General features: G+C 56.4%; 1 protein-coding gene across 1 annotated transcript in view; it reads left to right on the forward strand.

Annotated features, from left to right (window-relative positions):
* The window catches only part of LAMA5 (laminin subunit alpha 5), a 103,818-nt gene that overhangs the window by 75,158 nt on the left and 1,390 nt on the right, over positions 1 to 27,270 (forward strand). The window contains exons 23-79 of the mRNA XM_014956075.1: positions 1,236 to 1,378; positions 1,480 to 1,586; positions 2,397 to 2,550; positions 2,899 to 3,059; positions 3,632 to 3,740; positions 4,243 to 4,340; positions 4,906 to 5,107; positions 5,759 to 5,885; positions 6,046 to 6,185; positions 6,879 to 6,994; positions 7,264 to 7,475; positions 7,698 to 7,902; positions 8,107 to 8,251; positions 8,588 to 8,728; positions 9,083 to 9,193; positions 9,527 to 9,589; positions 9,772 to 9,873; positions 9,956 to 10,039; positions 10,291 to 10,521; positions 11,091 to 11,204; positions 11,468 to 11,595; positions 11,827 to 11,907; positions 12,325 to 12,539; positions 13,613 to 13,713; positions 13,981 to 14,161; positions 14,419 to 14,562; positions 14,647 to 14,798; positions 14,876 to 14,986; positions 16,021 to 16,132; positions 16,689 to 16,859; positions 17,725 to 17,921; positions 18,015 to 18,131; positions 18,209 to 18,363; positions 18,591 to 18,732; positions 18,815 to 18,917; positions 19,002 to 19,115; positions 19,239 to 19,418; positions 19,807 to 19,949; positions 20,180 to 20,356; positions 20,880 to 21,016; positions 21,440 to 21,593; positions 21,734 to 21,867; positions 21,993 to 22,155; positions 22,561 to 22,692; positions 22,882 to 23,033; positions 23,387 to 23,519; positions 23,761 to 23,901; positions 24,146 to 24,276; positions 24,359 to 24,526; positions 24,625 to 24,757; positions 24,899 to 25,056; positions 25,175 to 25,361; positions 25,617 to 25,769; positions 25,891 to 26,050; positions 26,155 to 26,285; positions 26,380 to 26,470; positions 27,067 to 27,186. Coding sequence (XP_014811561.1) covers positions 1,236 to 1,378; positions 1,480 to 1,586; positions 2,397 to 2,550; positions 2,899 to 3,059; positions 3,632 to 3,740; positions 4,243 to 4,340; positions 4,906 to 5,107; positions 5,759 to 5,885; positions 6,046 to 6,185; positions 6,879 to 6,994; positions 7,264 to 7,475; positions 7,698 to 7,902; positions 8,107 to 8,251; positions 8,588 to 8,728; positions 9,083 to 9,193; positions 9,527 to 9,589; positions 9,772 to 9,873; positions 9,956 to 10,039; positions 10,291 to 10,521; positions 11,091 to 11,204; positions 11,468 to 11,595; positions 11,827 to 11,907; positions 12,325 to 12,539; positions 13,613 to 13,713; positions 13,981 to 14,161; positions 14,419 to 14,562; positions 14,647 to 14,798; positions 14,876 to 14,986; positions 16,021 to 16,132; positions 16,689 to 16,859; positions 17,725 to 17,921; positions 18,015 to 18,131; positions 18,209 to 18,363; positions 18,591 to 18,732; positions 18,815 to 18,917; positions 19,002 to 19,115; positions 19,239 to 19,418; positions 19,807 to 19,949; positions 20,180 to 20,356; positions 20,880 to 21,016; positions 21,440 to 21,593; positions 21,734 to 21,867; positions 21,993 to 22,155; positions 22,561 to 22,692; positions 22,882 to 23,033; positions 23,387 to 23,519; positions 23,761 to 23,901; positions 24,146 to 24,276; positions 24,359 to 24,526; positions 24,625 to 24,757; positions 24,899 to 25,056; positions 25,175 to 25,361; positions 25,617 to 25,769; positions 25,891 to 26,050; positions 26,155 to 26,285; positions 26,380 to 26,470; positions 27,067 to 27,186 — 8,067 coding nt within the window. The remainder of the gene's footprint in view (positions 1 to 1,235; positions 1,379 to 1,479; positions 1,587 to 2,396; positions 2,551 to 2,898; positions 3,060 to 3,631; positions 3,741 to 4,242; positions 4,341 to 4,905; positions 5,108 to 5,758; positions 5,886 to 6,045; positions 6,186 to 6,878; positions 6,995 to 7,263; positions 7,476 to 7,697; positions 7,903 to 8,106; positions 8,252 to 8,587; positions 8,729 to 9,082; positions 9,194 to 9,526; positions 9,590 to 9,771; positions 9,874 to 9,955; positions 10,040 to 10,290; positions 10,522 to 11,090; positions 11,205 to 11,467; positions 11,596 to 11,826; positions 11,908 to 12,324; positions 12,540 to 13,612; positions 13,714 to 13,980; positions 14,162 to 14,418; positions 14,563 to 14,646; positions 14,799 to 14,875; positions 14,987 to 16,020; positions 16,133 to 16,688; positions 16,860 to 17,724; positions 17,922 to 18,014; positions 18,132 to 18,208; positions 18,364 to 18,590; positions 18,733 to 18,814; positions 18,918 to 19,001; positions 19,116 to 19,238; positions 19,419 to 19,806; positions 19,950 to 20,179; positions 20,357 to 20,879; positions 21,017 to 21,439; positions 21,594 to 21,733; positions 21,868 to 21,992; positions 22,156 to 22,560; positions 22,693 to 22,881; positions 23,034 to 23,386; positions 23,520 to 23,760; positions 23,902 to 24,145; positions 24,277 to 24,358; positions 24,527 to 24,624; positions 24,758 to 24,898; positions 25,057 to 25,174; positions 25,362 to 25,616; positions 25,770 to 25,890; positions 26,051 to 26,154; positions 26,286 to 26,379; positions 26,471 to 27,066; positions 27,187 to 27,270) is intronic.

Below are 27,270 nucleotides of genomic sequence, written 5' to 3' on the forward strand. Positions count from 1 at the left end.
CAGCTTCCTTGGTAGGAAGGGGTGCCTTCTGCCTGGGTGGCAGCTTCACATGGGAAAGGACAAGCAGCCTGGAAAGAAGATAAGTTGGAAGATGTGACATGCAAAAGGGGAAGCCTTTTCCGAGTATATGATTTGCAGACCCTTTCTCTCCCACCCCACCTCCAGAAGCCATCTCAGTTTGAGTTGTGTGTCATCTCAAAGGGATGTGAAACTTCAGCTTGTCAAGAAATCTTCCCCGTTGCCTGCTCAGGGAAATCTCTTCATTCCTTGCATCCACACCTCTGTTTCCTCTCTGAGAAGGCCAGGGCTCAGCCCCAGCTGGTGCCGGGGTGTCACAGAGCATGTCCCACGCGTGGGAAGGGGCTGACCCATCCCAGCAGTAGCACAAGCCCTTTTGCTTTAGCTTCTGGCCCTCTGCATTATGCCTTGATGTCCATGTACCACACAAGGACAGTCAGCGTGCCGTGTTCCCCACTTCCATCTTCATCTCACCTGCAGCCACACGCGGTGAATCCCTCCCACACGTGCTCTTCAAAGTGCTCCTCAGCCTGCCAGACAGGCAGACACTCTGCTTCCAGGTGCTGTCCCCTTACTGCATCCAAAGTGAAGGAATTCAAAGGTGACAGGACGGTGTGAGCTGAGCCAAGGAGCCGTTCAACAGCAGCAGGATCAGGCCTTAAACCCGTTCTGTCCTGTTAATTAAAATGAATGTCTAAATCTCAGGTGCAGAGTCTGTGGCCAGCAAGAAAGACAGGAGCACAGCCTGGGGGTGTGAGAGTTTGTCGGGATACAGGTATCTCACCTGTGGAGCTGGGGTCACAATATCCCTAAGGAAGAACGTATCTGGGCAGTTCTTTTTGTCTGTCTCAGAATAAATTCTTCACAGACGAGTTCCTTCCTTCTCTAGCTGGCAAAACGCTCCTTGGTGTGCAAAACTGCATGCTTTGCAGTCCGGGGATGCAGAGCACACTGAGGGCTGTGGATTAGCATTAAGGATTGCAGTGATTTATTATTGTTTTTTCTCTCCCACTAAGCAACTGGTCAGTTTCAGAGTGGATGTTTCTCTTGCGGGAGAGTGTGGGATTGTGGTGCATCTGCTACAGCAGCGCCGAGAGAGCAGGAGCCCGGGGCTCCCTGCTGCGCTGCAGGGCTGCTTCCCTCGGCGTAGCCTCCTATTTACAGCCCCTGGTTTCCCATCCCAGTCCCTTCACAGCCTCTTATCCCTCCCGCTCCAGGTACAGAACAGACCAAGCAGATTGTCTTTGCTCCCAGCACGGAGCCAGCTTTTGTCACCGTCCCCCAGAACAGCTTTGGGGAGCCCTTCGTACTCAACCCCAACACCTGGTCTCTGGTTGTGGAAGCAGAGGGTGTGCTGCTGGTAAGGACCAGCCCCTCGTTCTCCATCCACCACAGGGGGCTTCAGCAGCCCCCAGGGGCAAGTGTCCCAAACATAACCATCTCTCCCATCTCTGCTCCTAGGACTATCTAGTTTTGCTGCCCAGCTCGTACTATGAAGCTCCAATATTGCAGCTGAAGGTGACAGAGCCATGTACCTACCAACCAGCCCCCGAACAAGCCACCCAGAAGTAAGGATTCTCCACATCTTTGTGCTGTGTGGGACCTACTCAGCTCCTCTTGTCCTGGGGTTAAGAAATACATACAGTCCACACTCTGAGAGGGTCTGGATGCAGGAAAACTGCTTAATGGAGCACTTTGTCATGGTTGATAAAGCCTGCTGAACCTCTGTGGAGACATAGATCTCCTGCTCGTACTATGAAGCTCCAATATTGCAGCTGAAGGTGACAGAGCCATGTACCTACCAACCAGCCCCCGAACAAGCCACCCAGAAGTAAGGATTCTCCACATCTTTGTGCTGTGTGGGACCTACTCAGCTCCTCTTGTCCTGGGGTTAAGAAATACATACAGTCCACACTCTGAGAGGGTCTGGATGCAGGAAAACTGCTTAATGGAGCACTTTGTCATGCTGAACCTCTGTGGAGACATAGATCTCCTCATCCATGGCACAGTCTGTCTGAATGAGCAGAGTCTGGTAGTGCTTAGAGCATCTCAGTGCCTCTGCTTGCTCTGCCAGGACCTCTCTGTCCATGTTGGCCAGGAGGCTGGTAGAGCTTTGGACACCCATTGTCCCCTCCACTGTAGCAGTGGCCCCCAGGATAAGGCACATTGTGAGGGGAGAAGCTTCTTTGTGTTACTGCCCTCACTAGTACACAATCATTTGCTTTACACACTCCTTTGGACAGTGGAACCCTCGTGTTGTACCAAAGCCTTTTCCAAATTGTGCTGGGATCGGGCCGCCTGGGTGCTCTTGACTCTCAGAATCATGGTGTAACACCCATACTTTGCAATTATTATTTTTGTTTTCTTCATGCTTTTAGCTGCCTCCTGTATAAGTACCTGTCTGTGGAGGGCTTCCCTGCGGCGCCAGGGGTGGAGGCGGTGTGTCGGCTGGACAACCGGTTGCCCAGAGTGTGTCCCACCGAGCAGCTCACCCCCTCCCACCCTCGGATGGCCACGTGCAGCGGCAGCGACGTGAGTGCCACCTCTGCTTCATCCCTCGTGTGGCACTGCCATACTCACCCCTCTGCTCCCACCGCCCCCCGGGCAGGCTACCAAAGGGCTTTTCACCCCCCTACACCCCATCGTTGCCCCCCCAGTCTCCCAGCTGTGTGCTTGCCTGCCCTGTTGTTCAAGGCACCCAAAAACCGTGTCTCGCATGCACAGGGCTTGCAAGGACACGCGTGGTACGTGGTAAGAGTTGGCCTGCTGTCCCCTCAGCTGCAGAGGGGGCTGGTTTGTAGCACAGGCGTCCTGCATGGACTCACTATGGGGAGTGGGACAGGAGCCCCCTGCTCAGTCATCTCCCTCTCTGTCCTCCAGGTGGAAGTCCAGCTGTCCCTGCCTGTTCCCCAGCCTGGGAGATACGTGCTGGTGGTGGAGTACGCCAACACCAACGCTCTGCAGACAGTGGGCATCGCTGTGAGCTCCCCACACTTGGCCATGCAGCAGGGCACGTTCATCTTCTACCCCTGTGTCTACAGGTATGGTCTTCTCCGAGATGGAGAAAGGGTTGGGTCCTCCTCTGACACGGCAAGGACAGAGCCCTCCCCACTTGAGCTTTTTCTGCTTCATCGCATGAACAAAGCAACACCTCAGCTTTGTACGTCTAAGCTGTGGGTGTCCAAACCCATTCTAGCTGGACGTGGATTCCTGTGATTAGCTGTCCCTGGGAAATACATACCTGGGCCAGTGTAGCCCTCTAATGCCTCTGCCAGGAGATAATCTGTTACTCCTGTTTGCAGCTGGGTAGATTGGTAGATGCTGCAATTTAGGGAATGGCTTTCAGGCAGGTTTATTGAAGCTGTTGGTGCAGGTCAAACTCAAACCCTGTCCCTTATTGTAGAAGTGTCTGACTTCAGACTCCAACCTTTACAATAGGAAACGAATGTCTGGGATGTCCTTGGGAAACTTCACTCTTATGACTTGCCAGAACAGGCATCAGAATATTTACAGGGACTTTGTGTAAATACCTTCAGGACATGTAGTGGTCACGACAAGAAATGGGTCATGACCCTGCCCAAGGCTGGCTTCAAAATCTGTGTTTCTCTTACAGTTTCCTGTGTCGTGGGATTGCTGTGGATTCCCAGAGCCGCATGGCAACTTTTGAACTTACCTCAGAGGCCACCATTCAGTTCACCTCTGATCTGGCTGACTTCTTCCTGGTGAGGCTCCCTGTTGGCAGGCTGCAAGCAGGAGAGGCAGGAGCAATACCCAACCTGTGGAAGTTTCCTGTTTCCTAGTCCTGTTTGGCCTGGATACTAGATCTTAATCAATGTCCTGAGCAGTCCAAGGTGGAGAGCGTGGTCAGCGGTGTGTTTTGAAGTAGATCATGAGACTAGGATTTTGGAGAAGATGAGGAGAAGCAGCTGCTCTTTGCAGAGGGAGCTCTGTGGGAGTTGGGAGTTTCTTCCTATTTTACCTTGAAGGCATTCGCAGTTGTTTAGCTAAGAACAGAAGAATCCCATAAATATATGGGAGTCCTAAACGCCTTAGGGCTTGTGCCAAGGAAGAAGGGGCAATAAACAGAGGTGTGACCTGCCACACATTACCTGAGGTGTCTGATAAGTGTGGCCAGCCTGAGGGTGGGCACAAAAGCTGCTGTGGGCTCCCAGTGGCAGAGGCTGTCACATAACTGGGTGTCTTTCTCTCTTTCACGTGTGGCAGCACAAAGTGTATCTCATACCTGCTGCGCAGTTCACCATGGAGTTCATCCAGCCAAAGGTACATTGCATCAGCGTCCATGGCACGTTCTCATCCAACAGGTAAGAGGCTCGGGTCCCTCAGGGTTTTAGCATGAGCATGGCTGTTTCCAAAAGGTCATTCGGGTTTTAGCATGAGCATGGCTGTTTCCAAAAGCAGTTGCTTCCCTCACTTCCCTCAGGTTTGGAGCCTTTTCAGTTCTTGACACAGTAGAAAGAAATGTGTGGCTGAGGTGAAACGCCTTGCCCATGTCCACCAAGCGGGCAGCCAGGGAGTGAGGGCTGGAAGTCAGGCTGCTGGTCCTTTATCTGAACACCACACGGCCTCCCGTGGCAGACACTCAGGTGTTGTCCTGAGCAGGCTTTTCTGTGTGTGTTCACATACGGCAAGAAACACTTGCTGTATCTGAATTTTTGATACCACTTTGAATAAATATTTGCACAGGAATTGGCCTGTGGAAGGTTCCTGTTTTTCCTGCAGAGCTCATGTCCCAGAGCCCCATAGGTCCTGGTAGAAAGTTCTCCCCCAGTGGGCACACTTTGTGATCTGCTGGGTGTTACAGGACCCCCGTAGCCTCTCCCTTCCCTTGTTGCAGATCTTTAATCCCATTTTCTCCTTGTTTTGCAGCAGCTCCTGTGTTCCCTCGAGGTTCCTGAAGCTTTCTCAGTCGATCATTCTGGAGGGAGGCCAGGCTCTGCCCATCGCCCCTGACGTCCCCCTGGCTCAGGCTGTTCATGTGGCTCCAACGGGGGTCCCGGTGGACCCTGCCCCTCGGCCTCCCACGGTGATGGACCCCACTGCAGAGCTCATCCTCCTGCAGCCACCACAGGTAGTGGTGTGGTTTGTTGGTGCTGTGGCACTGGACACCTGGGGCACGGAGAAGCTTTCCTTCTCTGTCAAGTAGCTTTAGCAATTAGCAAATTAGCAATTTTGCAATCAGCATTTTCAGAATTAATCGCAGGTAGTGGTGTGGTTTGCTGGTGCTGTGACACTGGACACCTGGGGCATGGAGAAGCTTTCCTTCTCTGTCAAGTAGCTTTAGCAATTAGCAAATTAGCAATTTTGCACAGGTAGTGGTGTGGTTTGTTGGTGCTGTGGCACTGGACACCTGGGGCACGGAGAAGCTTTCCTTCTCTGTCAAGTAGCTTTAGCAATTAGCAAATTAGCAATTTTGCAATCAGCATTTTCAGAATTAATCTGGACTTTAAACTTGTCCCTGAACTTGTAATTCCCCTGGGCTCTCCTGCCTTAGCTCCATCCAACCCTGCTTGGTTCTCTGGGTTCCCAGGAAAAGCTTTGCGGGTGGCACCGTTAGAGGGGGGAGCGTGGAGACATGGGGGGGGTGATTCACCAAAAGTCTCAAGACCTGACAGTTGTGCAACAAGAGCACAATTTGTGCAATAATAAAAAAAGTACCCCAGTTGTGAGTACAGGGGTAAGATATGGTTTTTTGCCTCTTTGTTCCCCTATTTCGGGCCAGGCTGCTGTTGTGTTCAACAGTCGGATCCAGACCCTGGGGCGCTACGCGTTCATCCTGCACTACTACCAGCCCAACCATCCCGCCTTCCCCGTGGAGGTGCTGATCAACGGTGGGCGCATCTGGCAAGGTGAGATGAGCAGGGACCTGGGGGAAGCTCTTGCTCGTAGGTAGAAGCCTTGGAGTGGGTGCCAGAAAATAAGTGTGGGCTCACTGAGGAGTGTAAAGATTAAGCAAAACTGACTTATCTGTTCCAAATGTGGGAACCAATAGGTTTGTTGTCTTTTCAGGTCAGACCACTGCCACTTTCTGCCCACATGGCTACGGGTGCCGCAGCCTGGTGGTTTCTGAGGACCAGATTGTCCTGGATGTTACCGATAACGATCTGACTGTGGTTGTTCGAGTGCCAGAGGGCAAGCAGCTGTGGCTGGTGAGTGTCTCCCTGGGAAGCTCCTGGGCAATGCTGGACCAGGCTCCAGCCACACGGCTCAAGAGGGGCTGGAGTTTGTCCTTGAGGACTTCTGTCACTGTCTGACCGCAGGAATGTTTCCCACCATCACTTGGTTTCTGAACTACCCTAGAAAGTTGCAATCTGCAGCCTTCGAGGTGAAGAATTAAGGGCAGGACTTGCATCTGTATATGACAGTTGTCCTTCACTGTGTAGTTTTGAAACCAAAACAAGGCAGAAACTGAAGCTGTTGCTTTGCATGGGTGGCTTGTGATAATCCAGAATAAGCCTTATGCCTGCCCCAGCAATATTTTATAGTGTTGTCCAGGCAGGTCTCATTATGGGAGCAGGTAGCACTTGTTATTCTCAGGGAACAGAACTAGAAGATGGACCAAAATTTGAATAAATGGCTGAAAGACAGAACTGGAACCCAGATGCCTTCTTATCTAGATGTTTAAGATGACAGTGACAGCTGAAGCACAGCCAGTGCTGCCCTTTTGGGGTAGTCTGCCTTTTTTTTTCTCCAGTGAATTTGGGGAGCATTAGATCAGACTTAACCTGATGGACAAACATCAACAGAGAGTGATCTCTGGTCTTTCCAATACTTGGGCACTTTGTGTGTTTTGTTCTGTTAGCTATGGAGGTTGGCTCACCCATCTCGTCCTTGCTTTGCAGGATTATGTCCTTGTGGTGCCTGAGGACAGCTACAGCTCTCAGTACCTGCAGGAGGAACCCCTGGACAAGTCCTATGATTTCATCAGCAGCTGTGGTGTCAACAGCTTCTACATCAAGTGAGACCCTTGGCTTTAGGTGGCTGCTCCACTGTCCACAGCCTGCACAGCCCTTGGGGAGCAAAAACCTGTTCCCTTCACACGTGGCAGGGGAGGGATCTGGTTAAGGCTTTCCTGATCCAATGACCCAACTTGTGGGTATTTAGGGGATCTCACGGCGCTCCCACTAAATCAGTACTGGTTGCTGCAGGAGATCCTGCTGGATTTTGGGGTGGTGGGAAGGCTGTGGGGGTGTGCAGCACACTGACTCCTCCTGCCTTCCCCTGCAGCCCCAGCACGTCATCGAAGTTCTGCCGCGACTCCGCCATCTCGCTCTCCCTCTTCTACAACAACGGGGCACAGCCCTGCCGGTGCCACGAGGCAGGGGCACGGGGCAGCCAGTGCCAGCCCTTCGGCGGCCAGTGTCCCTGCAAGCCCAACGTCATCGGGCGAGAGTGCTCCCGCTGTGCCACCGGCTACTGGGGCTTCCCCAACTGTAGGCGTGAGTTGTCCCATCTCCCACTCCTCTTCCCCAGCACTTGCTGATTTGCCTCTTGCAGGGCTGAGGCTGATTTGGGAAACGGCTGTGTTTTCCAGCCCCTCTAATGGCTCCACTTGAATGAGAACAGCCCAGTTGAGCTCTGCATCCATTGCCTCGTGCTCTTCCTTGGGCTGCCTGGGTCTCGCTCTCCCAAAACCCAGCCTCTTTTCTTGCCCCTTCCAGCCTGCGACTGCGGGACGCGTCTCTGCGACGAAGTGACGGGGCAGTGCATCTGCCCTCCCCACACCCTGAAGCCAGAGTGTGTTGTGTGTGAGCCCCAGACCTTCGGCTGCCACCCCCTCATCGGCTGCGAGGACTGCAATTGCTCTCGGCCCGGCGTGCAGGAGCTGACAGAGCCCGGCTGCGACGTGGACAGCGGGCAGTGCAGGTGAGGGACCCCCGTCCCAGCACCATCCCTGGTCCCTGCCGGAGTGATGGGACACGTCAGCAAGGAGCAAAGGTGCAGGATGGGGAAATCCTCACCAACCTTGTGTCAGTGCCAGTGTGGGTGAAGCTCCAAAAGCGCTGCTGCTCCTGGCACAGCAGCACAAGGCAGAGGTTTCTAACGCCGAGGCTCTTCTGTCCCATCCAGGTGCAAGCCCAATATCATCGGGCGACAGTGTGACCTCTGTGCCCCTGGCTACTACCACTACCCCGACTGCCGGCGCTGTGACTGCCACCAGGCTGGCACCGAGGCGAGCGTGTGCGACCCGGTCACGGGGCAGTGTCACTGCAAGGTCAGTCCTTCAACACCTTCACACAGTGCCTTTCTCCTTGGCTGGACTCTCTGCTCGGGCTGGGGGTGTCTGTGTGCCAGGAGGGAGCAGGGCTGGAGGAGGAGAGCGTCTGTGGGCCTGAGCTGCCTGCTCCAGCCCCTCTGCAGGGCTCACAAGTGCTTTCTCCGGGCGAATTTAATGTTTGAGAGATGCTGTGCCAGCAAACCTGTTCAGGGACTGCTTAAGCATCTTTCAGCATCACATCATGGCGCTCTGATCACTCATACAGATGTCTCTCTCCTCCGCTGGGGCCTCATGAGAAGCAGCTGACGCTGTTGAGCTTTCCTTGTCTTCCAGGAAAATGTGGAGGGCCCGAGGTGTGACCAGTGCCGCCTGGGGACATTTTCTTTGGATGCCAGCAACCCCAAGGGCTGCACCAAGTGTTTCTGCTTCGGTGCCACTGATCGCTGCCGCAGTGCTGAGAAGCACCGAGCTGAGGTGAGAGGGACCAGGGGCCACCAGATCTCATTGACCTGGCTCTCAGCTGCCCTTGGGTCTCTGTCCTGCGTTAATCCTAATCCCCTGGAAGACAGACTGTGAGGGGGGTTATCTTTGTCTCCCATTTCCCACTTTCAGCCCCTTTTCCTGGTCTCGGGTGTGAGGGTGGAAAGTCATGGCCTGGGGGGACTGTGCTGGGTGGGAGGCAGGGGTGGTGCTCAGCTTTCCAGTGGCTTCATCAGGATGTGTGCGAGGTTGTGGCCCATTACCATCCTTCCTGCTGCTCTGGGACTTGCTCTCCTGGAGCATCAGCACCCAAATGCTTCCTGTAGCATGGTTGCTCTTCCCCCCCAGTTTGTCGACATGAACGGGTGGCTCTTGTTGAGCAGCGACCGCCAGGAAGTGCCGACGACTCTGAGCCTGCGGGAGCAGCTCGTCCGCGCTGATCTCAAGAACCTCCCAGATGCCTACCAAGAGCTCTACTGGGTTGCACCCAGCTCCTACCTCGGGGACCAGGTAAGAGCACGGTGGCAGCTGGACCAGCAGTCATGGACATCCCTGGTGCTGCCAACACGTGTGCCAGCAGCGTGCCTGCTGACGTGCAACACATTGCTCACACTCCAGTTGAACACGGAGAGCTCTGACTCCTCTCAGCGGTGTGGACTCACAGCAACATACACGATTTGTCTCTCCCGTAGGTCTCCTCCTATGGTGGGCACCTGCGCGTTGAGCAGCGACCGCCAGGAAGTGCCGACGACTCTGAGCCTGCGGGAGCAGCTCGTCCGCGCTGATCTCAAGAACCTCCCAGATGCCTACCAAGAGCTCTACTGGGTTGCACCCAGCTCCTACCTCGGGGACCAGGTAAGAGCACGGTGGCAGCTGGACCAGCAGTCATGGACATCCCTGGTGCTGCCAACACGTGTGCCAGCAGCGTGCCTGCTGACGTGCAACACATTGCTCACACTCCAGTTGAACACGGAGAGCTCTGACTCCTCTCAGCGGTGTGGACTCACAGCAACATACACGATTTGTCTCTCCCGTAGGTCTCCTCCTATGGTGGGCACCTGCGCTATGAGCTTCACTCTGACCCGCGGAGGGGTGATGTCTTCATTCCCATGGAGTCCCGCCCGGACGTGATCCTGAAGGTGCAGGAGAAATTCCCCGGGGCCCCCTGCTAACGCACGAGCTGGATGAGGCGGTGACTGACACCTTCCTTGCTTTTCCCAGGGAAACCAGATGAGCATCATGTTTCTGGAAGGCACCTACCCATCCCCAGGGGAGGTACACGAGGGCCAGCTGCAGCTGGTGGAGGTGAGTTTGAACACACAAGTGTGTACCAAGTGCTCAGATGGTACTGAAAGGACAAGACTAGCACGTAGACAGCGGGAATAATGCTCTGAGCTCAGTATTTTAGGTGCTGCCTGTTGCAGCAGAACTGGCTGTGAAGAACCAGTTAGATTGGTGCTAAGGGGAGACATCCCAGCAGCAGGGAAGTGAAGGATGGGCTTGGATGTTCAGGTGCTTGTGCTTCCTGCCGGTAACATCAGGTCTTCTCCCACTAGAGCAACTTCAGGCACACGGAGACGCACAACCCTGTGTCTAGAGAGGAGCTCATGATGGTGCTGGCAAACCTGGAACAGCTGCAGATCCGGGCGCTCTTCTCCCAGCTCTCCTCATCCGTGTCCCTGCACCGTGTGGTCCTGGAGATGGCAACAGATACAGCCACGGGCATCCGTGCCAGCAACGTGGAGCTGTGCTTTTGCCCAGCTAACTACCAGGGGGACTCCTGCCAGGTAGGGGTGAAAAGGAACATGGTACTTCACGCAGAGGGAGGTCAAACAGCCGCCATTTGGGGCCTCAGCCACCTCCTGTGCTTGGTGCAGGTGGCAGCCGTGGGGTTTGGGTTTTGTACAAAGCAGTGGTGCCAAAGTGCCAGCTCCCAAACCGACCCCTGAGGGCTTCAGTTGAAATTAAAGCTTGGGTTGTGCTGGAGGAAGGAAGGACATCTCCCAGGCCTCCCCCAGGCCTCCCCCACACCAGTTCCCCTCCCACTCAGGGTGACTGAGAGCAGTGGATTAGCTGCATCTGCTGCTTGAAAGAGGCACGATGGGGAAACCATTCAGGTGCTGCAGAGCAAAATTAAGTGCTTGCAGTACCTTGGAAGAGCCAGGTCGTTCTGTCTGGCCAGTTATCTCCTGTTGACGAGAAGCAGGAAGAAAGTGCACTGAAAAATCTTTGTTGCTGCTTTTAATCTCTTCATCAGTACATCCCTGTGGGAATTCTGTTATGGAAACTAAATTAGTCTCTTTGCCTGAATATATCAGGCTGTTTTTCGTATCTCCATCTTTTTCTCTCTCCTCAGGAATGTGCTCCAGGTTACTACAGGGACACCAAGGGGCTCTTCCTGGGAAAATGCATCCCGTGTCACTGCAACGGCCACTCAGATCAGTGCCTGCCGGGCTCTGGGATATGCCTTGTAAGTAACCAGTAAAACACCGTGATATTTTGGGGTTGTAAGGTCTGTAGTGTGCAATTAAAAAGCTCTTCACAAACCAGCTGAGCTGGCAGGACCGTGCCTAAATTGGAGCATTAGCTGCAGGTGCCACTTCAGGGGTGGTCCCACTCAGAGTCAGCTCAGGGTGACATTCTGGGAAAGAGGAAGGACAGAAGCATCCAGAATATCTGAAGCACCATTTCTTGCTGTCGGTGCTGAGCCTGTGGTCCACCTTTTCCTCGCAGAACTGCCAGCACAACACAGAGGGGGACCACTGCGAGCGATGCAAGGATGGCTACATGGGCAGCCGCTCTGCCGAGGAACCCCTGCAGTGTGTTGGGTGTCCCTGCCCTCTTTCAGTTGCCTCCAACAAGTAAGTACCCTCGGATGGGACTGGGTATTTGGTCTCACTGCTAAACTGCTGGGAGCCATGCTGTGCCACATCGGGGTGCTGGCAGGTGTCCCAGTGCCAGCCTTGTCCAGGGCCCCAAACCATGTCCGTGGCCTCTTCCCTCAGGCCCCAGCAGCCCACGCCAAGTGGTCGGCTCCCCTGGCACCACGTCAGGGGTAACTGCACCTTCTGTTCACCCCTTTATCGTTTCAGTTTTGCTGTCGGTTGTGTCCACAAGGGCTCCAACATGCAGTGTCTCTGTAAGCCTGGCTACGCTGGACCCAACTGTGAGAGGTAAGGGTGATGGCACCGTGTTTGGGGGCCTCAAATGCACTAGTCCCTTGCAGCCACTCCGAGTGGAGACTGAAGAGGAAAGGGGTGGCTCTGCCCCCACTGTGCTTAGCTCTGGTGGGATTTCTTTCAGTCCTTTTCAGCCTGCAAATGCCCTATTGCTGTCTCTAGGGCTGATATATTGTGTTAGGGTGGGTGTATTCCTTGGCTGTGCTTTGCCTTAACTTGCAACCTGTGATAAAGGCACCTTTCTGAGGTATCACGAGGCGAAACACAAAGTGCTTTGAGATCCTTGAAGGTTGCAGCAGCCACAAGTGCTGGATGCTGTTGCAGTTGCACAACTCAAGCACGGTGCAGGTGTGAGCTGCAGGGATCCCTCCCCGTGCCCTGAGGGTGTTTGAACTTGCCGTGTTCCTCCAGGTGTGCCCCGGGGTACTACGGCAACCCCTTGGTGATCGGCAGCTCGTGCCAGCCCTGCGACTGCAGCGGGAACACGGATCCCAACATGCTGTTCAGCAGCTGCGACTCCCTGACGGGCGCCTGCTCGGGCTGCATGCACCACACGGCCGGTGCCCGCTGCGAGCTCTGCGCCCCCGGCTACTACGGGGACGCGGTGGTGGCCAAGAACTGCACACGTGAGTGGGGTGGGCAGCAAGCACCGGCAGGGGGGATGGACAGACCCACTGGACGTGTTTGGCACCTCAGCCAGGCCATGCGTCGCCCCAGGGAGTCACACACTGGGTTGAACAGGGAGGTCATTCTCCCCCTCTGCTCTGCACTGGGGAGGCCACAACTGGAATCCTGCGTCCAGTTCTGGGCTCCCCAGTTCAAGAGGGACAGGGAACTGCTGGAGAGGGTCCAGCGTAGGGCAACTATGATGATTAAGGGATTGGAGCACCTCCCTTACCAGGAAAGGCTCAAAGAGCTGGGGCTCTTTAACCTCGATAAGAGAAGGCTGAGGGGAGACCTCATCTATGTTTGCAAGTTCCTAGAGGGTGGGTTGAAGGATGATGGAGCCGGACTCTTTTCAGTGGCTTCCAGCAATAGGACGAGGGGCAACGGGCACAAGCTGGAACATGGAAAGTTCCACTCAGATATGAGGAGGAACTTCTTTATGGTGAGGGTGGCAGAGCCCTGGCACAGGCTGCCCAGGGAGGGTGTGGAGTCCCCTTCTCTGGAGATCTTCAAGCCCTGCCTGGATGCTCCTGAGTGATGTGCTCTGGGCAACCCTGCTTTGGCCGGGGAGTTGGACTGGATGATCTCTAGAGGTCCCTTCCAACTTTGTCAAATCCATGAATCCATGAACACATTGCCAGCATTCTCTAAAGATGATAATAAGAGAAAAAACAAAACGTGCCCCCAGTGTCACAACTCCACAACCTCCATCCACCCCTGAATGTGAGCTGCCAAACTGTCCCCAGGCTGGAGCAGCTGGACCCTGAGTAGCTCCCGCAGCAGTGGTGCTGGTGCTCCCTCGGTGTGGGGCTTTGCACAGCCCCCTCCCACGCTGCTCATCACCCCCAAATTGCAGCTCACAAAAGGGAGCTGTTGTGGGAATAAGTTGTCGGGAGGAGCAAATCCAGGAGGAGAGAGGCTCTGTCTCTGCTGTGACTGGGATAAGGGGGAAATGGGATTCCACTGGGAATAAGGTTTGTGAGGGGCTGAGGGAGCTCTTCATTGTATAACTGGGTGTATTTTTCCCTGGCAGAGTGCAACTGCTCGCCTTGTGGGACTGACTCGTGCCACCCACGAACTGGCCAGTGCTTCTGCAAGACTGGAGTGACAGGCCAGCACTGTGACCGCTGTGAGGTAAGGGCCACCTGCCTGCTGGGATGGTGTCTGTCCTGAGCACGGGGACGAGGGGCAGCCCCCATGTCCCCAGCCCCATGAGCAGATGACTAAGGCTGGGTTTGTATAATCTGCCTGTACATCTTGGCCGTGTTAATATGGCTTTTGTGGTGGTAAAAACACTCCTAGAAAGCAAGGCTGGGGTCCCACATCACCTGAGCCTGCCCCAGGAGGGAAGACAAGTGCCCTCTTGCTGAACAGGGCACCCACTGTCCTGCTTCTCCCCAGGAGGGCTACTATGGCTTCGAGGGATGCTCCGGCTGCCGGAGGTGTGACTGCGACGTCGGAGCCGTGGGGAGCAGTTGCCACGCACAGACGGGGCAGTGCAGCTGCCTGCCCGGCGTCAGCGGCTCGCGCTGCCACCAGTGTGCCCCGGGCTACTGGGGCTTCAGCGAGAGCGGCTGCACACGTGAGTCCTGGGGGCTGGGTCCTGTGTGGAGGAGTGGGACAAGGTTTTGGTGGCCCATGGGCTTGTCACATCCTTAATGGTGACAATCTACTCCCTGAGGTCCTGTGCACGCTGCTGGGTTACATGGGGAGACCCCCAGCGTGTGGATATGCAGCAATGCAGTTGCACAGCTGGAATAGACCCGCTCCTTGCCCTCTCTCGGGTGGTGAGGGCACAAAGTGATGCCACGGGCATGTCCCTGTTATTAAACTCGGCAGGGTGTGAGTGCAGAGGGGGCTCCTGCGACCCGCGCACCGGCGAGTGCACGTGCTCCAACGGGCTGACGGGGAAGCAGTGCGACGTCTGCGCACACGAGCACGAGATCCCCGTGGCAAACGGCCCGGACAGCGTGAGGTGTGAAGGTCTGTGTCCTGTGCTCCTGGGGGGAAAGGGGTGAGGGAAGCCCCAGGAAAGGGCCTGTGCTGATGGCTCTGTTCCCCTGGCAGTGTGTGACAGCTGTGTCCTGCTGCTGCTGGAGGATCTGCAGAACATCGAGAGGTCCTTCCCTTCCATTCGCAGTCAGTTGGTGAACCTCAACGCCAGCTCCATCGCCTGGGCTCGCCTCCACGGCCTCAACAGCACTATGATGACTGTCGCTGTACGTGGAGGGTTTAACATCACTTTCTGCCCACGTTTCCTGGCCCGTTTGCCTGATTTTGTCTCTTTTTTTCCCAGAATCAGCTCCGTGAGTACCACAGAGCCAGGAACAAGGTCAGGCAAAGGGCTGATGAGCTGGAGGATGAGAGCATGGACCTCACACAGGACCTGAACGCACTGCAGCACAAAGTATATATTTCTCCATCTTCCTTTTCTAGAGCACGAGTCCCTCCTTTTACCTAAAATGAGGGGTTTGGAGGCAGTTGAGGAGACCAATCCAGGCAGGACAGATCTCCTGTCCAGCCAGCACTAGGCTTGGGTGTCGGGGTCTCTTACTTTGATGCCCAGCTAGATTACCTGCATTCCTCCCTTGGAGGGCTGTTAAACATCTTGTGATGTTTATGGTTGTTTCTTGATTTATTACTTGCTTTTGAGGCAGCTCCAACTTTGGCCAGTGAAAATAAATTCAATAAAATGTCGTTTATAGAAGGAGCGTATGAGGAAGGAACATAAACATGTAGGTCAGTCCTGGATGTATCCGTGCTGTGGCAGGGAGAGCCTGGACCCCATCAGCAAATGAGTCAACCCTCTTTGTTGTAACAGTGCTCAGAGGCCCCAGGACAGCAACGCCTTTTGCAGGATGCAGTCTGTATAGTCTAAAGAACACCAGTTGTGTCTTCAAAGAACTTACAAACTGAGAAAGATTTGATTGGATTTGATTTGATTTATAAACTGTTGGCTCACTTTCTAAGGGAGAGGGAAAATTCTCTACTTGATGTACGTCCCGGGGCAGCTGCACGGACAAACTGCCTCTGTGTATGTGTGTGTCTGCACACGCCTACGCTCTGACCATCACACTGCAGCCCTCTGTCTCCTCTGGTGTCCTGCTCAGGCCCCAGGTGGGCCTGGCTCTGGGGCTTTTCCTGTGTTAGGAGTGCAGGACAGTGCTGTCCTCTGTGCTCTTGGGACTCTTCCAGGGTCCAGAGCCTGTTGCACTGGAGCTGCATTTATTGCTTGTGCTTCTCCAAAAGTGCTAAATAAGAGCATCACGAGATGAATGGCAGTGAGCAGCACGGGGCAGGCTGTCGGAGGAGATGTAGTTCAAGAACTTCAAAAGCTGCACATTCCCAAGCCTTGTAATCCTTTTGGGAATACCTTTCCCGCTGACGAATTCCATAAAACCTAATCTCAAACTTCAGCTAAACCAGTGTTTTTTGTTGTAGATGACAATGACTCACAGAGAAGCAAACCAGATCGAGCAGCACACCAGAGACACTTACCAGAGGGGGGAGCAGCTCCTGCTCAACATCCGAACCATTCAGAACGGCATCGCAGGTGGGTGAGGAGGGCTCTCTGTGGGGCTTTTCCTGCTGGGAATGCCATGCTCCTCGCTTTCAGACCAGCATTCAGTGCTGCATCACTTAGAAAGAGCCATGGAGAAAACAAGGGGAAAGAAAAATGAAATGGGGGATCCCTGCAGAATTCTGACTTTTATTCTGACCGGGCTTATTGTGAGTCCCAGCTGTTTGGCTCAATGCAATCTTTGGAAAAAAAACATATTAAAATAACACAAATGTTATTAAAATGCATAAAACTGGGGCAATCTGCACTACAGCTTCGGGAGAGATTTAGCAAAGCAGGGAGTGACTGGATCTAGGAGAGGAGATAAAGCCACAAACCAATTCTTGGGCTGTAGCACATTACTCTTAGTAGCCACAGAGAGAGAAGTGGGGCAGTACCTCTGGGTGATGTCAAGCAGTTCAGGTGCCTGGGTCCTGCATGAAAGCTGGGTGCAGTTTGCTGAGGGTGATGTGAGAGAGGAAAGATCTCGAGGGGGTTGTGAAGGACCTGGGTTGGCCCGTGCTAATGGGGGATGTGGATTTCTCCGCAGACTTGGTGCGGCAGATGGCCAGGTTTGGGGCAGCAAACACCAGCACCACCTCCACCGAGGAGTTCCGGCAGAAGATGGCCGAGGTGGAAAGAATGCTGAGGGAGATGAAGGAGCGGAGCCTGGGCAGCCAGGAGGAGCTGGCACGGCGCGAGCATGAGGAGGCTCAGAAGTGTGAGTCGGTGGCACAGATCCTGCTGGGTCTGTCCATTCCTGGTAGCCTGGCTTGGAACCCATGCCGATGCTACACACCAACATGCTACACACCGTGTTTGGACAGTCCTGTTAATAAACAGGCACCCCAAAAAAAGTTCTACAGTAGTTTTAGAGTCTCCGTAACACTCCATTTTTGGTTCCTTTTCCCAAGAGAAATTTTAGAGCAGATTGTACAGACTGGGTAGTTCTGTTTGATGGCCCAAAGCCATAACTCTGAGAACCAGGAGTTACCATTACTGCAGCTGTGAATAAGTCACCCCATGTTTGTCATATTTGCTGTCCCAGGAAAGGGGTTCAGTGTAACAACCCACCACCATCAGCAGCTCTGCCGTCCTGAGGGCATCCGCAGGATGCAGGAGCAAGGTCCGAGGTTGTGCTCCCACTGCACAACTGGGCACACTGGTGCTGCAGGAGCAAATGCTTCTGACTAACAGGCGGTGGCCAAACATAGTTCAGCAGCTGGAATTATAAACTAGATCTTGCTAAAAATAAGTTAATTTGTTCACAGTGGGAGTAATCAAGCACTGGAACGGGCCTCAGGTGGGGTTTCTCCATCAGCTGGAGCCTCTCAGGCATGGCTGGGTGTCTTTCTGAAAGAAATCCCATCCTTCTCCCCAGCACTGGGGGTTTGGAGATAATTTGCATGAGATCCTGTGCTGTCCAGGCTGAGGGAGGGAGGAGGGATGGAAAATGGTCACTTCTGGCCTTGATTCCTGCCAAGTGAGACCAGAACAAGGCTTTTCCACAGCCAAGCACAGAAAGAGCCCTTTGCCACAGGAGCAGGAGAATGAATTACAGCAGTTCTCGTGTCCTTGGTCCTCAGTGCTGCACCGGGTGAAGAGCGAGCTGCACGCCCGCTGGGAGTCCAACCAGGACCTGGTGGCCAGCATCCGGGACCGGCTGGCCCAGCACAGCTCCCAGCTGATGGATCTCCGCGATGCCCTCAACGAGGCCGTCAACAAAACCAGGCAGACGGAGGACTTGAACAGCCTGAACCGCAACAACCTGGAGGAGAGTCAGGTAGAGCTTCACCAGGTGGTCCCACACCACCATGCAGCGAGGGGGGGGCCACCCCATCCCTGCTGGTGTGTAACCCCACATTGCTGTGTCTAGCAAAAGAGCCGTGAGCTCCAGAAGCAGCATGTGCTGGTGCAGGAGACCCTGAGGATGGCCAAGGACTCCCTGGCCCAGGTCTCAGACTTCCTACAGAAGATGGAGAGTGCAAAGGAGGTGAGTGATGGAGGGACTTCAGCACGGGCAGAGCGCGAGGGGCTGGCAGCCCTCATGAGTGACGTGTGTCCCTGCAGGCGTATGAGAAGCTGGCAGCCCTGCTGGATGGGGCAAAGCTGCCCCTGACAGAGCGGGTCAAGAAGTTCTCCCCAGCCAGCAGCAAGATCCCCATCGTGGAGCAGGCAGAGGAACATGCCCGGCTCTTGGATGAGCTCGCAAGGAACCTGTCCAGGTGAGGCACTGGTCCTGGCGCTCATTAGTCTGACTGTGTCCTACCAGAGTTGGGGGTGGGAAACTGCAGCCCCACACCATGGCAGGGGAGCAGCGGGGACCATCTCCAAAGCTTTATCCTGGAGCACATGTTGTGATGAGGAGCCCAAAGGGGTCTGTCTGCGGGGACATGGGCAAGAGCCCAGCCTGAGCAGTTTGTGATCTTGATGGCTTCATCTTCCAACACAGCATTATCCAGGGCACAAACCAGGATGGCTTTATCCAGCGGGCGGTCGATGCCTCCAACGCCTACGCCAGCATCATTGAAGCTGTGAAAAAAGCGGAGCGAGCGGCCCACGACGCCGATGAGGCAGCCAGCGAGGCTTTGATGGTACGTGGCGTGGGGAGTGTGTGTGCAGTCAGCACCAGACACCTGAATTCCGAGTCCTGGGCAGCACGTGTTTGCTTTACAGAGTGTCATATCAGAAAACCTTGGGGCCATCTCTAAAGAGCTGAAGAGGAACAGCAGCAACCTGGAGGAGGCTGTGAGGAGAGAGCAGAGAAAACTCAATGGGGGTGAGAGGGGCTTCTTGCAGGGTGTGATGTCCTTCGGGCTGGGCTGGTATTCGACACGCAACATACGCATTTCTTTAATTGCAGCGATTAAAGGCACTCTGCAGACAGCAAAGGACAAGCTGGCTGATCTCCGTGCAAAGAAGGACCAGCTCCTGAGCCAGCTCCAGTCTGTGCAGGACATGCTGGGCAGGGACCAAGGTTTGTCCTGGGGTAGCTTGGCTGGTTCTCTCTGCTCCTTTCCTCCTGCCCAGGCTGTGATCCAAGGGTGCTTTCTCCCTGCTCCTGGCCATCCCAGAGATTTTTTTTCTGCTTTCTTTCCAGAGGACACGAAAGAGATGATCCAGAATGCCAAAGCAGCAGCTGCTGAGGCCAACGAAACAGCGGCAAGAGTGGAAGATACCCTGAGCACCATGAAGAAGAATCTGGATGAGTGGAAAGACGAGTACGGAGGCCTTCGAAACGAAGACCTGAACCAGGCAGTCCAGGATGCCAGGAAATCTGGTGAGTGTTGGGCTGCCAGGGCTGCATCTGGCACGAGCCAGTGCGTGGACAGATGTCCCCAGAGAGCTCTGTGCTTTTGAAAACTCTGCTTTGGAGCTCCAGGCCAAGTTAGAGGGAGGCAGCAGCCAGCACTGGGTGGTTTTAGTTCTGGCCCTTTATTTTTTTTCTCTCCCTGCAGTGACTGTGTCACCTGTATCTTTACTGCAGATTGCATGCTCTAGAGCATTTGCACACCCCACCCCATCAAGGCTGCTGGATTTAGGGGGTCATTTTGTGACTCTGCTCCCAGCTGCTGCTGCGCTGACTTGCGTGTCTCAAAGTTACCTGAGCTTCACGTCTCCCTTTCCTTGCTAACCTTCAAAACCCCCTGCCTTCTCTCCAACCCCAGTGTCCAGCCTGGAAAGCACCATCCCGCTGCTGCTGGGGAAGCTGAGCAGCCTGGAGAACAGGAGGAACAAGAACGCCACGGTGTCGGAGAACATTGTGCGGATCCGGCAGCTCATCACGCAGGCGAGGAACGCCGCCAGCAAGGTGGGTCACGGGAGGGGGAGAGCTCTGCACAGGGTGCGGGGGGCTCAGGGTGGATTGAGGGCTCACCTGAGTAGCATGCAGATGGGAGGGGTATCTAGAAGAGCTCTGGGGCCACCAGGCCTTTTCTCACAGGAATACTCCAGGAAATGGTTTGGCTCGGTGAAGCTGGCCGTGATGAGAGGCCGCAGCAGTGGTTCCAGTGCCGTGGGTCTGGATTTCTCTCCCTCCAGGTGAAAGTCCCCATGAAGTTCAACGGCAGCTCAGGTGTGCAGGTCCGGATGCCCACCAACCTGCAGGACTTGGCAGCCTATACCTCCCTCAAGTTCTACATCCAAAACCCTGAGCCCAGGGGCCGGCAGGACGGGGCAGAGGAGGGGCGGTTCATCTTGTACCTGGGCAGCCGGGAGGTGAGACGGGGCCGTGCGGGCAGGGGGGCCCATGTTGGTGGCATCAACGGGGGGGATCACACCTAGATGTCAGCCCCTTGCCCTTCGCCTGCTCCCCCACCTTTGTGGGGAGCGCAAACAGGCCGTGGGTGCAACCATCAGCCTGGCTGGAGGTGGATGGGGAGAGCCACTGCTTGGCCAGTGTGGCCCTGGGAGCACCAGGGAGAGCATGACTTGGTGCTCCTGCCTGTCCTGGATGCCAGCACGTGGCCCTCTCTCATCCTGCTCTCAGGCCACTGGAGACTACCTGGGCATCGTGCTCAAGGACCACAAAGTGCACTGGATCTACAAACTGGGCAATGAGGAGCCAGCATCCCTCACCGTTGATAAACAGGCCCTGGGTGCAACCATCAGCCTGGCTGGAGGTGGATGGAGAGAACCACTGCTTGGCCAGTGTGGCCCTGGGAGCACCAGGGAGAGCATGACTTGGTGCTCCTGCCTGTCCTGGATGCCAGCACGTGGCCCTCTCTCATCCTGCTCTCAGGCCACTGGAGACTACCTGGGCATCGTGCTCAAGGACCACAAAGTGCACTGGATCTACAAACTGGGCAATGAGGAGCCAGCATCCCTCACCGTTGATGAGGATATTGGGGAGCAGTTTGCCACCATCAGCATCAACAGGTAGGAGACGGATGGGACACATCCCAAGGAAGTTCAGTGGGAGATTGTCCCTGCAGAAGATGCAGGTAGTGTTGTCCTCAAGCCCAGGCAGGCCTTGGGCTTGCAGAGGTGCTGTGGACTCCATCATGCAGTCATCCCTAAATGATCAACACTGAGATACCGCAAAAAAAGAGCAGGGAGATGGTGCCTTACCCCCAGACCCTCCATGACACAGTACTTGCAGGAGAGAAAAGGTGAAGGTCACCATGGAGGGTCCATTCAGCCTTGTGGCAGCACTGAGTGCTCTCAGTACACTGCTGCTGGGGGGCTCCCCACTGGGAGGTGCCCCCCTTTTTGGTAGGACTGCGTGGGGAAGGCCTTTGCTCAGGGGGTTTGCTCCCTTTTGGGGTTCTCCCTTGTCTTGACCACCCCTCCCTGCTGCAGGATCCTGCAGTATGGGCAAATGTCGGTGATCGTGGAGAGGCAGACGGTGCACGAGACCAAGGGAGACAGCGTGGCCAAGGGGGAGCAGGGGCTGCTCAACCTCGACCCGCGCAACGTGGTCTTCTACGTGGGTGGCTACCCTTCCAGCTTCACGGTGAGACAGGCAGCAGGGAGGGAGGCTCGGTTTTCTAGGAGGTATCAGCGATACCTTTGGAGCTTCTTGGAGAGGAAAAGCCTTGTTTTCATGGGAAAGCCAGGATCAAACTTGCCCTGTCTGTCTGGTGTCATTCCCAGCCTCCTCCCACTTTGCGCTACCCCAACTACCGGGGGTGCCTGGAGCTAGACACACTGAACGAGGAGGTGGTGAGCCTCTACAACTTCCAACGCACCTTCCAGCTGGACACCACCGCCGAGAAGCCCTGTGCGAGGTAGGGCACTGCACCCAGGCTGGGAGCTGCTCTGGTCCACGGCGCTTACCCTCACCCTTGGCTGCCCCAGAGCATGGCAGTTGGCTTTGGAGTGATGCCTTGGGCCTCTTCTTTGTGTGGCTCAGGTCCAAGTCCACAGGAGACCCCTGGTTGACTGACGGCTCCTACTTTGATGGCACGGGTTATGCGGAGATCAAGTTTGAGAGCCAGTTTGGCACGACCAAGCGCTTCGAGCAGGAGATCCGGGTGGTCTCCTACAATGGCATCCTCTTCTTTCTGGAGAACCAGGCAGGTGCTTGCTGCCCTGGGGAGCCTTCATCCATCCCCCAGCTGGTGGACTGGGGCGTTCCCAGTTCAGGGCGCTGGGTAGAAGAGGGCTGTGGACATGGCAGTGCTGCTTTGAGGTCCAGTGCTTTGCTGGCTGGACCCAGACCTCCCAGCAGAGGCAGACACTTGCCTGGTGCCAGAGGGACTCCTCTGAACTCCGAGAGCACCCGTGCACACTTCAGAGCTGGGCCAGGGCTCACAGGGCCAGGCAGTGCCATCCCTGTGCAGATAAATCCCCAATAATTGTCCCAGTTATATGTCAAGGCACTGGTGGTGAGACCTGCTCCCACTGGTGGCTGAAGGGCAGGTCAGGGTGGGTGCTGGGCACCGGGACACGGGGCTGAGTGTCCATCCTGTCTTCTCCAGGGTCAGTTCCTGTGCCTGGCCATCCGGGATGGGAAGCTGGTGCTTTACTACGACTTCAGCACCGGCCTGGAGATGGCAAAACCCAGCAGCAATTCCTCCTCCCTCACCATCAGCAGCACCACCAACAAAGCGGTAAGGGGGAGCGGTCGCCTGCCTGGCTCACTTGGGGGGCTCCTCCTCCAGAGGGGGCACCCAGACTCTTTGTTTAGGGGGAGGACAGCAGGCACCTGCAAGAAGTTCTTTGACTGGAGCCATGAACTGTCCTGTGATGGACCTAATTGTCCCAGGCTGGCGGATCATTTTTTTCTGCTCTGTTTCCAGATCCAGATTTTCCTCCTCAAAATGAATAATAAGAAGCGCATCCTGGTGCGGCTGGAGCGCCTCACCATCTTCATGGTGGAGCAGGAGAACTCCCTGGAGAATGCTGTCTCCTACTACCTGGGTGGTGTGCCCCCGGCTGTGCTGCCCCCCAGGTGGGTCCAGCCTGCGGTGGGGTGGGACAGTCCACATCTTCCTCTCCAGTGACCCTGGGTGGCCCTGGTCCTTTCCCAGCCACATCCAGGGAGGTTGGGGCCCTGCTGGAGCTCTGGGGGTGGAGCTTTCCTCTTCCTGCCTATGATTGTGGGCTTGAATATGGGATGTCTCCATCTCTGGTGAGGAATATGATGGTTGATGGGTGTCATATAGTCCTCCTTTGCCTGGGTGCTTTGGAGCAGCCTTGTGCCTGAGGCACTGGAGATAGCCGTGGCCACCATGGGTCCTTCCCTCTGTTTGAAGGGCTACAGGGCTGGGTCCTGCTTCATAACAGCACCTGATTCTCCCACAGCTTGAAAGCCCTCTTCCCCACGGGTGGGCCCATCCGGGGCTGCATGAAGGGCTTGAAGGCTCTCGGCAAATACGTTGACCTGAAGCGCATGAGCACCGTCGGCGTGAGTTACGGGTGCACCTCGGACCTTCTGGTAAGCACAAAGCCCCAACAGGCTGGGGAAAGTGGGTGCAGGACCACCCAGGACAAGCCAGGGGGGGGTCACAGAAACAAGCATAAACCCCAAGTCCTCGGCGTGGAGGGGTGATGGTGAGGTGCCCCGCAGTTGGGGAGACCTCAGCACCAGCCAGACCCTGAGCACCTCCGTCATCCTCCCAGCACCCCTGCAACGCCAGGGCCGGGCTCTCACCTTGTCTCCATGGTGTCCCTCACAGGTGGCTCGCTCAGTCAGTGTCCATGGCCATGGCTACCTGACCCTGGCCCTGAAGGACGTGCCGGGGCTGCGGGACTTCTACAGCGGCTTCAGCTTCCGGACAAGCCAGCGTGAGGGGCTGCTCTACCACCACACCACCCAGGTGGGCACCTGCCCTTCCCTGGGTGTCCTCCTGCCCTCCCCCGGGTGTCCTGGCGGTCGGGCAGAAATGGTGGCTCCTGCTCTGGGGATGGTGCTGCTCCCTCTTGGGAAAGGGAGGGATTTTGGTGGGGCCAGGGCCTGAGTCCGCGGTGAGATCTGTGCCCTGAGCTCCTGGAGGGCAGCGGGGAAACGGGCCCTTCCTTGGGGTCAGCTATGGAACAGCAATGGGGTGGTTCCTTCTGCAGGAGGGGACGTGCCGGGTGTCCCTCCAGAGGGGCCAGCTGGCCTTGAACCTGCTGGGAACCGAAGTCACCACTGAGAACGCCTATGCAGATGACAGGACCCACTACGTGGCCTTCTACAGCGATGGCCTTGGGTGCGTGTGGTGGTGGAGCAGGGGTGGTGGCAGGGGGGTGGCCGTGGGGACACACTCACCCCACGCTGCTCGTTCCCCGCAGGGTCCGGCTCTACGTGGACGATGAGCTGCAGGGCACCACGGCGGGCACCGGGCCCAGCCGGCGGCAGCGGCGGCAGGACGGGCGGCTGCTCTTCCAGCTGGGGGGTTCGCCGGAGCCGGGTGCACTCAGCAACCTCACCGGCTGCATCGGGAACGTCTTTGTCAAGCGGTGAGTGTCTCCGTGCCGCTTCCAGAGAGCTGGGCTCAGCCCCTGCCCACCTCCCAGCTGGCCCGGTGACAGGGACCTCTTCTTCTCTCTGTGTGTAGGACAACAGAGCCACAGACGGTGGTGGACCTGCAGCAGAATGTGGAGAATATCAACGTCACCATGAGCTGTCCCTGGGGTGAGCAGCCGCAGCAGCTCAGAGTCACTCCAAAGAAGGACAGGAGGAAACCCAAGGTACGAGCAGCTGCTGAAACGCCCCACAACCTCCTCCTCGTCCTCCCCAGATGCCACTATTGCCCCGTCGCTGAGCACATCTGCCCCATGACACCCTCAGAGGTCCTCCCCTTGCTCCATCCCTTGGTGTATCTCATGTAGGTGCCAGGCAGGCCCACCTCAAAGGACCGCCGACACGATCAGGACGGGCTCTGCCGGCTGCACCCCCAGCCCCGCGCAGCCGGGGGCACCTTCCGCTTTGGGGGTGCCCCGAGCAGTCGCTGGGAGTTCGAGGAGATCCCAGCCTCCTTTGGCCACAGGTGAGGCTCGTCCCCTGCTCGCCCCACACTGGCTCAGCCCTGGGGCCCATCGCTTGGGGAGCAGGCGTCCCTTGCCATGGGGGAGCAGGCTGCTGCCATCACCCCCCTGTCCCTACAGGTCCCATTTCTCCCTGGAGGTGAAGCTGAACTCCTCCAACGGGCTGCTCTTCTACGTGGCGGGTGAGCGGGGCACCTTCATGGCTCTCTTTGTCTCCAACGGGCGCTTTGTCTTCCTGCTGGACGTCGGCGGGCGCCGGCTGCGCATCCGCAGCAAGGACAAGTACCGGGACCGGCGGTGGCACACGGTGAGCAGAGGGTTGGGGCCTGGTGGGACCTCCCCAGGCCACGTCACTCCCCCATCACCAGGTGCCCCCACAGGAGTCAGCTGGGTGCAGCCCTGCACCGCTTCCTAATTGCAGATGGGACACTCGTGGTCCCATTGGGGCTTGGCCCCAAAGGGGACAGCAAAAACACAGCCAGGGCTGGCTGAACCTCCGAGCTGAGGTCCTCTCCTGACCCAGGAAGCCCCCAGCACTGACACTGACTTTTGGTCCTTGTAGGTCTTCTTCAGCAGAGACCAGAGCAGAGCTCAACTGGTCATCGATGGGCTGCGAGCCCAGAGTGTTGCAGTGGCCACCGCAGGGCTCTTTGTGGCCCGGACCCCCTTATATGTGGGGGGTGTCCCAGCTGGAAAAGCCAAGGCTCACGTACCAGTAAGGGCTTGGTGGTCCCATGGCATCACCCCATCTCTGCCCCTTCCCAGCCCGGTGGCATCAGGCCATGCCTGCTGGGTTCTGGCTGCTCTGTGCTCACTCCTGTGGCTTCTCTCTGCAGGTTGCATCTGCCTCCAGCTTTGATGGCTGCCTGAGGAACCCACAGCTGGATGGGAGGCCCCTGGGTGCCCCCTCACGCACCTTCGGGGTGACGCCGTGCTACGAGGGTGCACTGGAGAACGGGGTCTTCTTCGCTGCGGGTGGCGGGTCCATCGTCCTCGGTACCCCACAGCCTGGGCTGGCTCCCACAGCCCTGGGACTGGCAGGGACAGTACTCAGAGGAGGTTCCTTGTCCCTCTCCTCACCAGTGGTATTTCTCTTCCAGCTGAAACGGTCATGACCGAGCAGGACTTGGAGGTGACACTGGAGGTCCGTCCCCGCAGTGCTTCTGGCCTCATCTTCTACATTGGCACAAGGAGAAGCCACCATCTTCTCCTGTACATGGAGGAGACAAAGGTACTGGGAGGGTGGCTTCCCCACAGGTTTCTACAGACAGTGGCCATTTCCCACCCATCCCACTGAGCTCTACTGGGTTTGTCTCACTCACCAGGTCACTGTGAGAGCCAACGTTGGGGCTGACGAGTTCTCCGCGTCGGTGACGTGCCCATCTCTCTGTGACGGGCAGTGGCACAGCATCGCAGGTGAGGTGACGGCCAGCACTGGGCTCTGGGGACACTGCTCCACTCACCTCCATCTCCTGGGGAGAGCCCAGGGCCCTTCCTCGGGTATTTAAACCCCAGCTCCCACCTGCACTTAATGTGGAAGATTGTAGTGCTATTAAGTCATTTCCTAATTAGTAAGAGTCTGCACCTGATCTTGTTAGCGCTGTTGGGTGTGGTGGGCAGGAGAGAGGGGTGTCTCCCCAGGTGATGGAGCAGCCAGTGAGACCAGGGATGTCCCACGGTTCTGGTTCCATCCAGGACCATCGTGTCCTGCTCAAAGCGAGAGCTGGATTTGCCCTGGGGCAGAGTGTCTGGAGGGCTCAAAGATCACAGCTGGGACTGGGGTTTGCAAGATTCTGCACTGGAGAAGGAGCCGGTGCTTTCTGGGTGGCTGCTGTGGCCAAAGGACAGATTTTTGGGGCAGTTCTCCAGGCTCTGAGTGTTTCCTAGGAGCCAGGCCAGGTCCAGGCAGGGGTTTTGCTCAGCTCCAGCACTGGGCTGGGCTGGGCTGGAGAACGGAGGGGGACTCACTCTCTGGGTGAGGCAGCGCCACTAACTCTTGTTTTCTTTCCAAGTTACCAAATGGAAGAACGTAATCCAGGTTGATGTGGACACTGAAGGCAACTACACGGTGGGACCCAGCCAGCCTCCGGCACCCAGCACCAGGGCCACCTTCTCCCTGGGAGGGCTACCAGGTGAGTTGGGAGCCATTGCTCTCCCCAGAGCCAAGGGAGAGACTGTCCCAGGGGCGGGACAGAGGCACTGAGTCCCCTGTTAGA

Source organism: Calidris pugnax, unplaced genomic scaffold, assembly GCF_001431845.1.
Source record: "Calidris pugnax isolate Ruff unplaced genomic scaffold, ASM143184v1 scaffold50, whole genome shotgun sequence".
Lineage (NCBI taxonomy): Eukaryota > Metazoa > Chordata > Aves > Charadriiformes > Scolopacidae > Calidris > Calidris pugnax.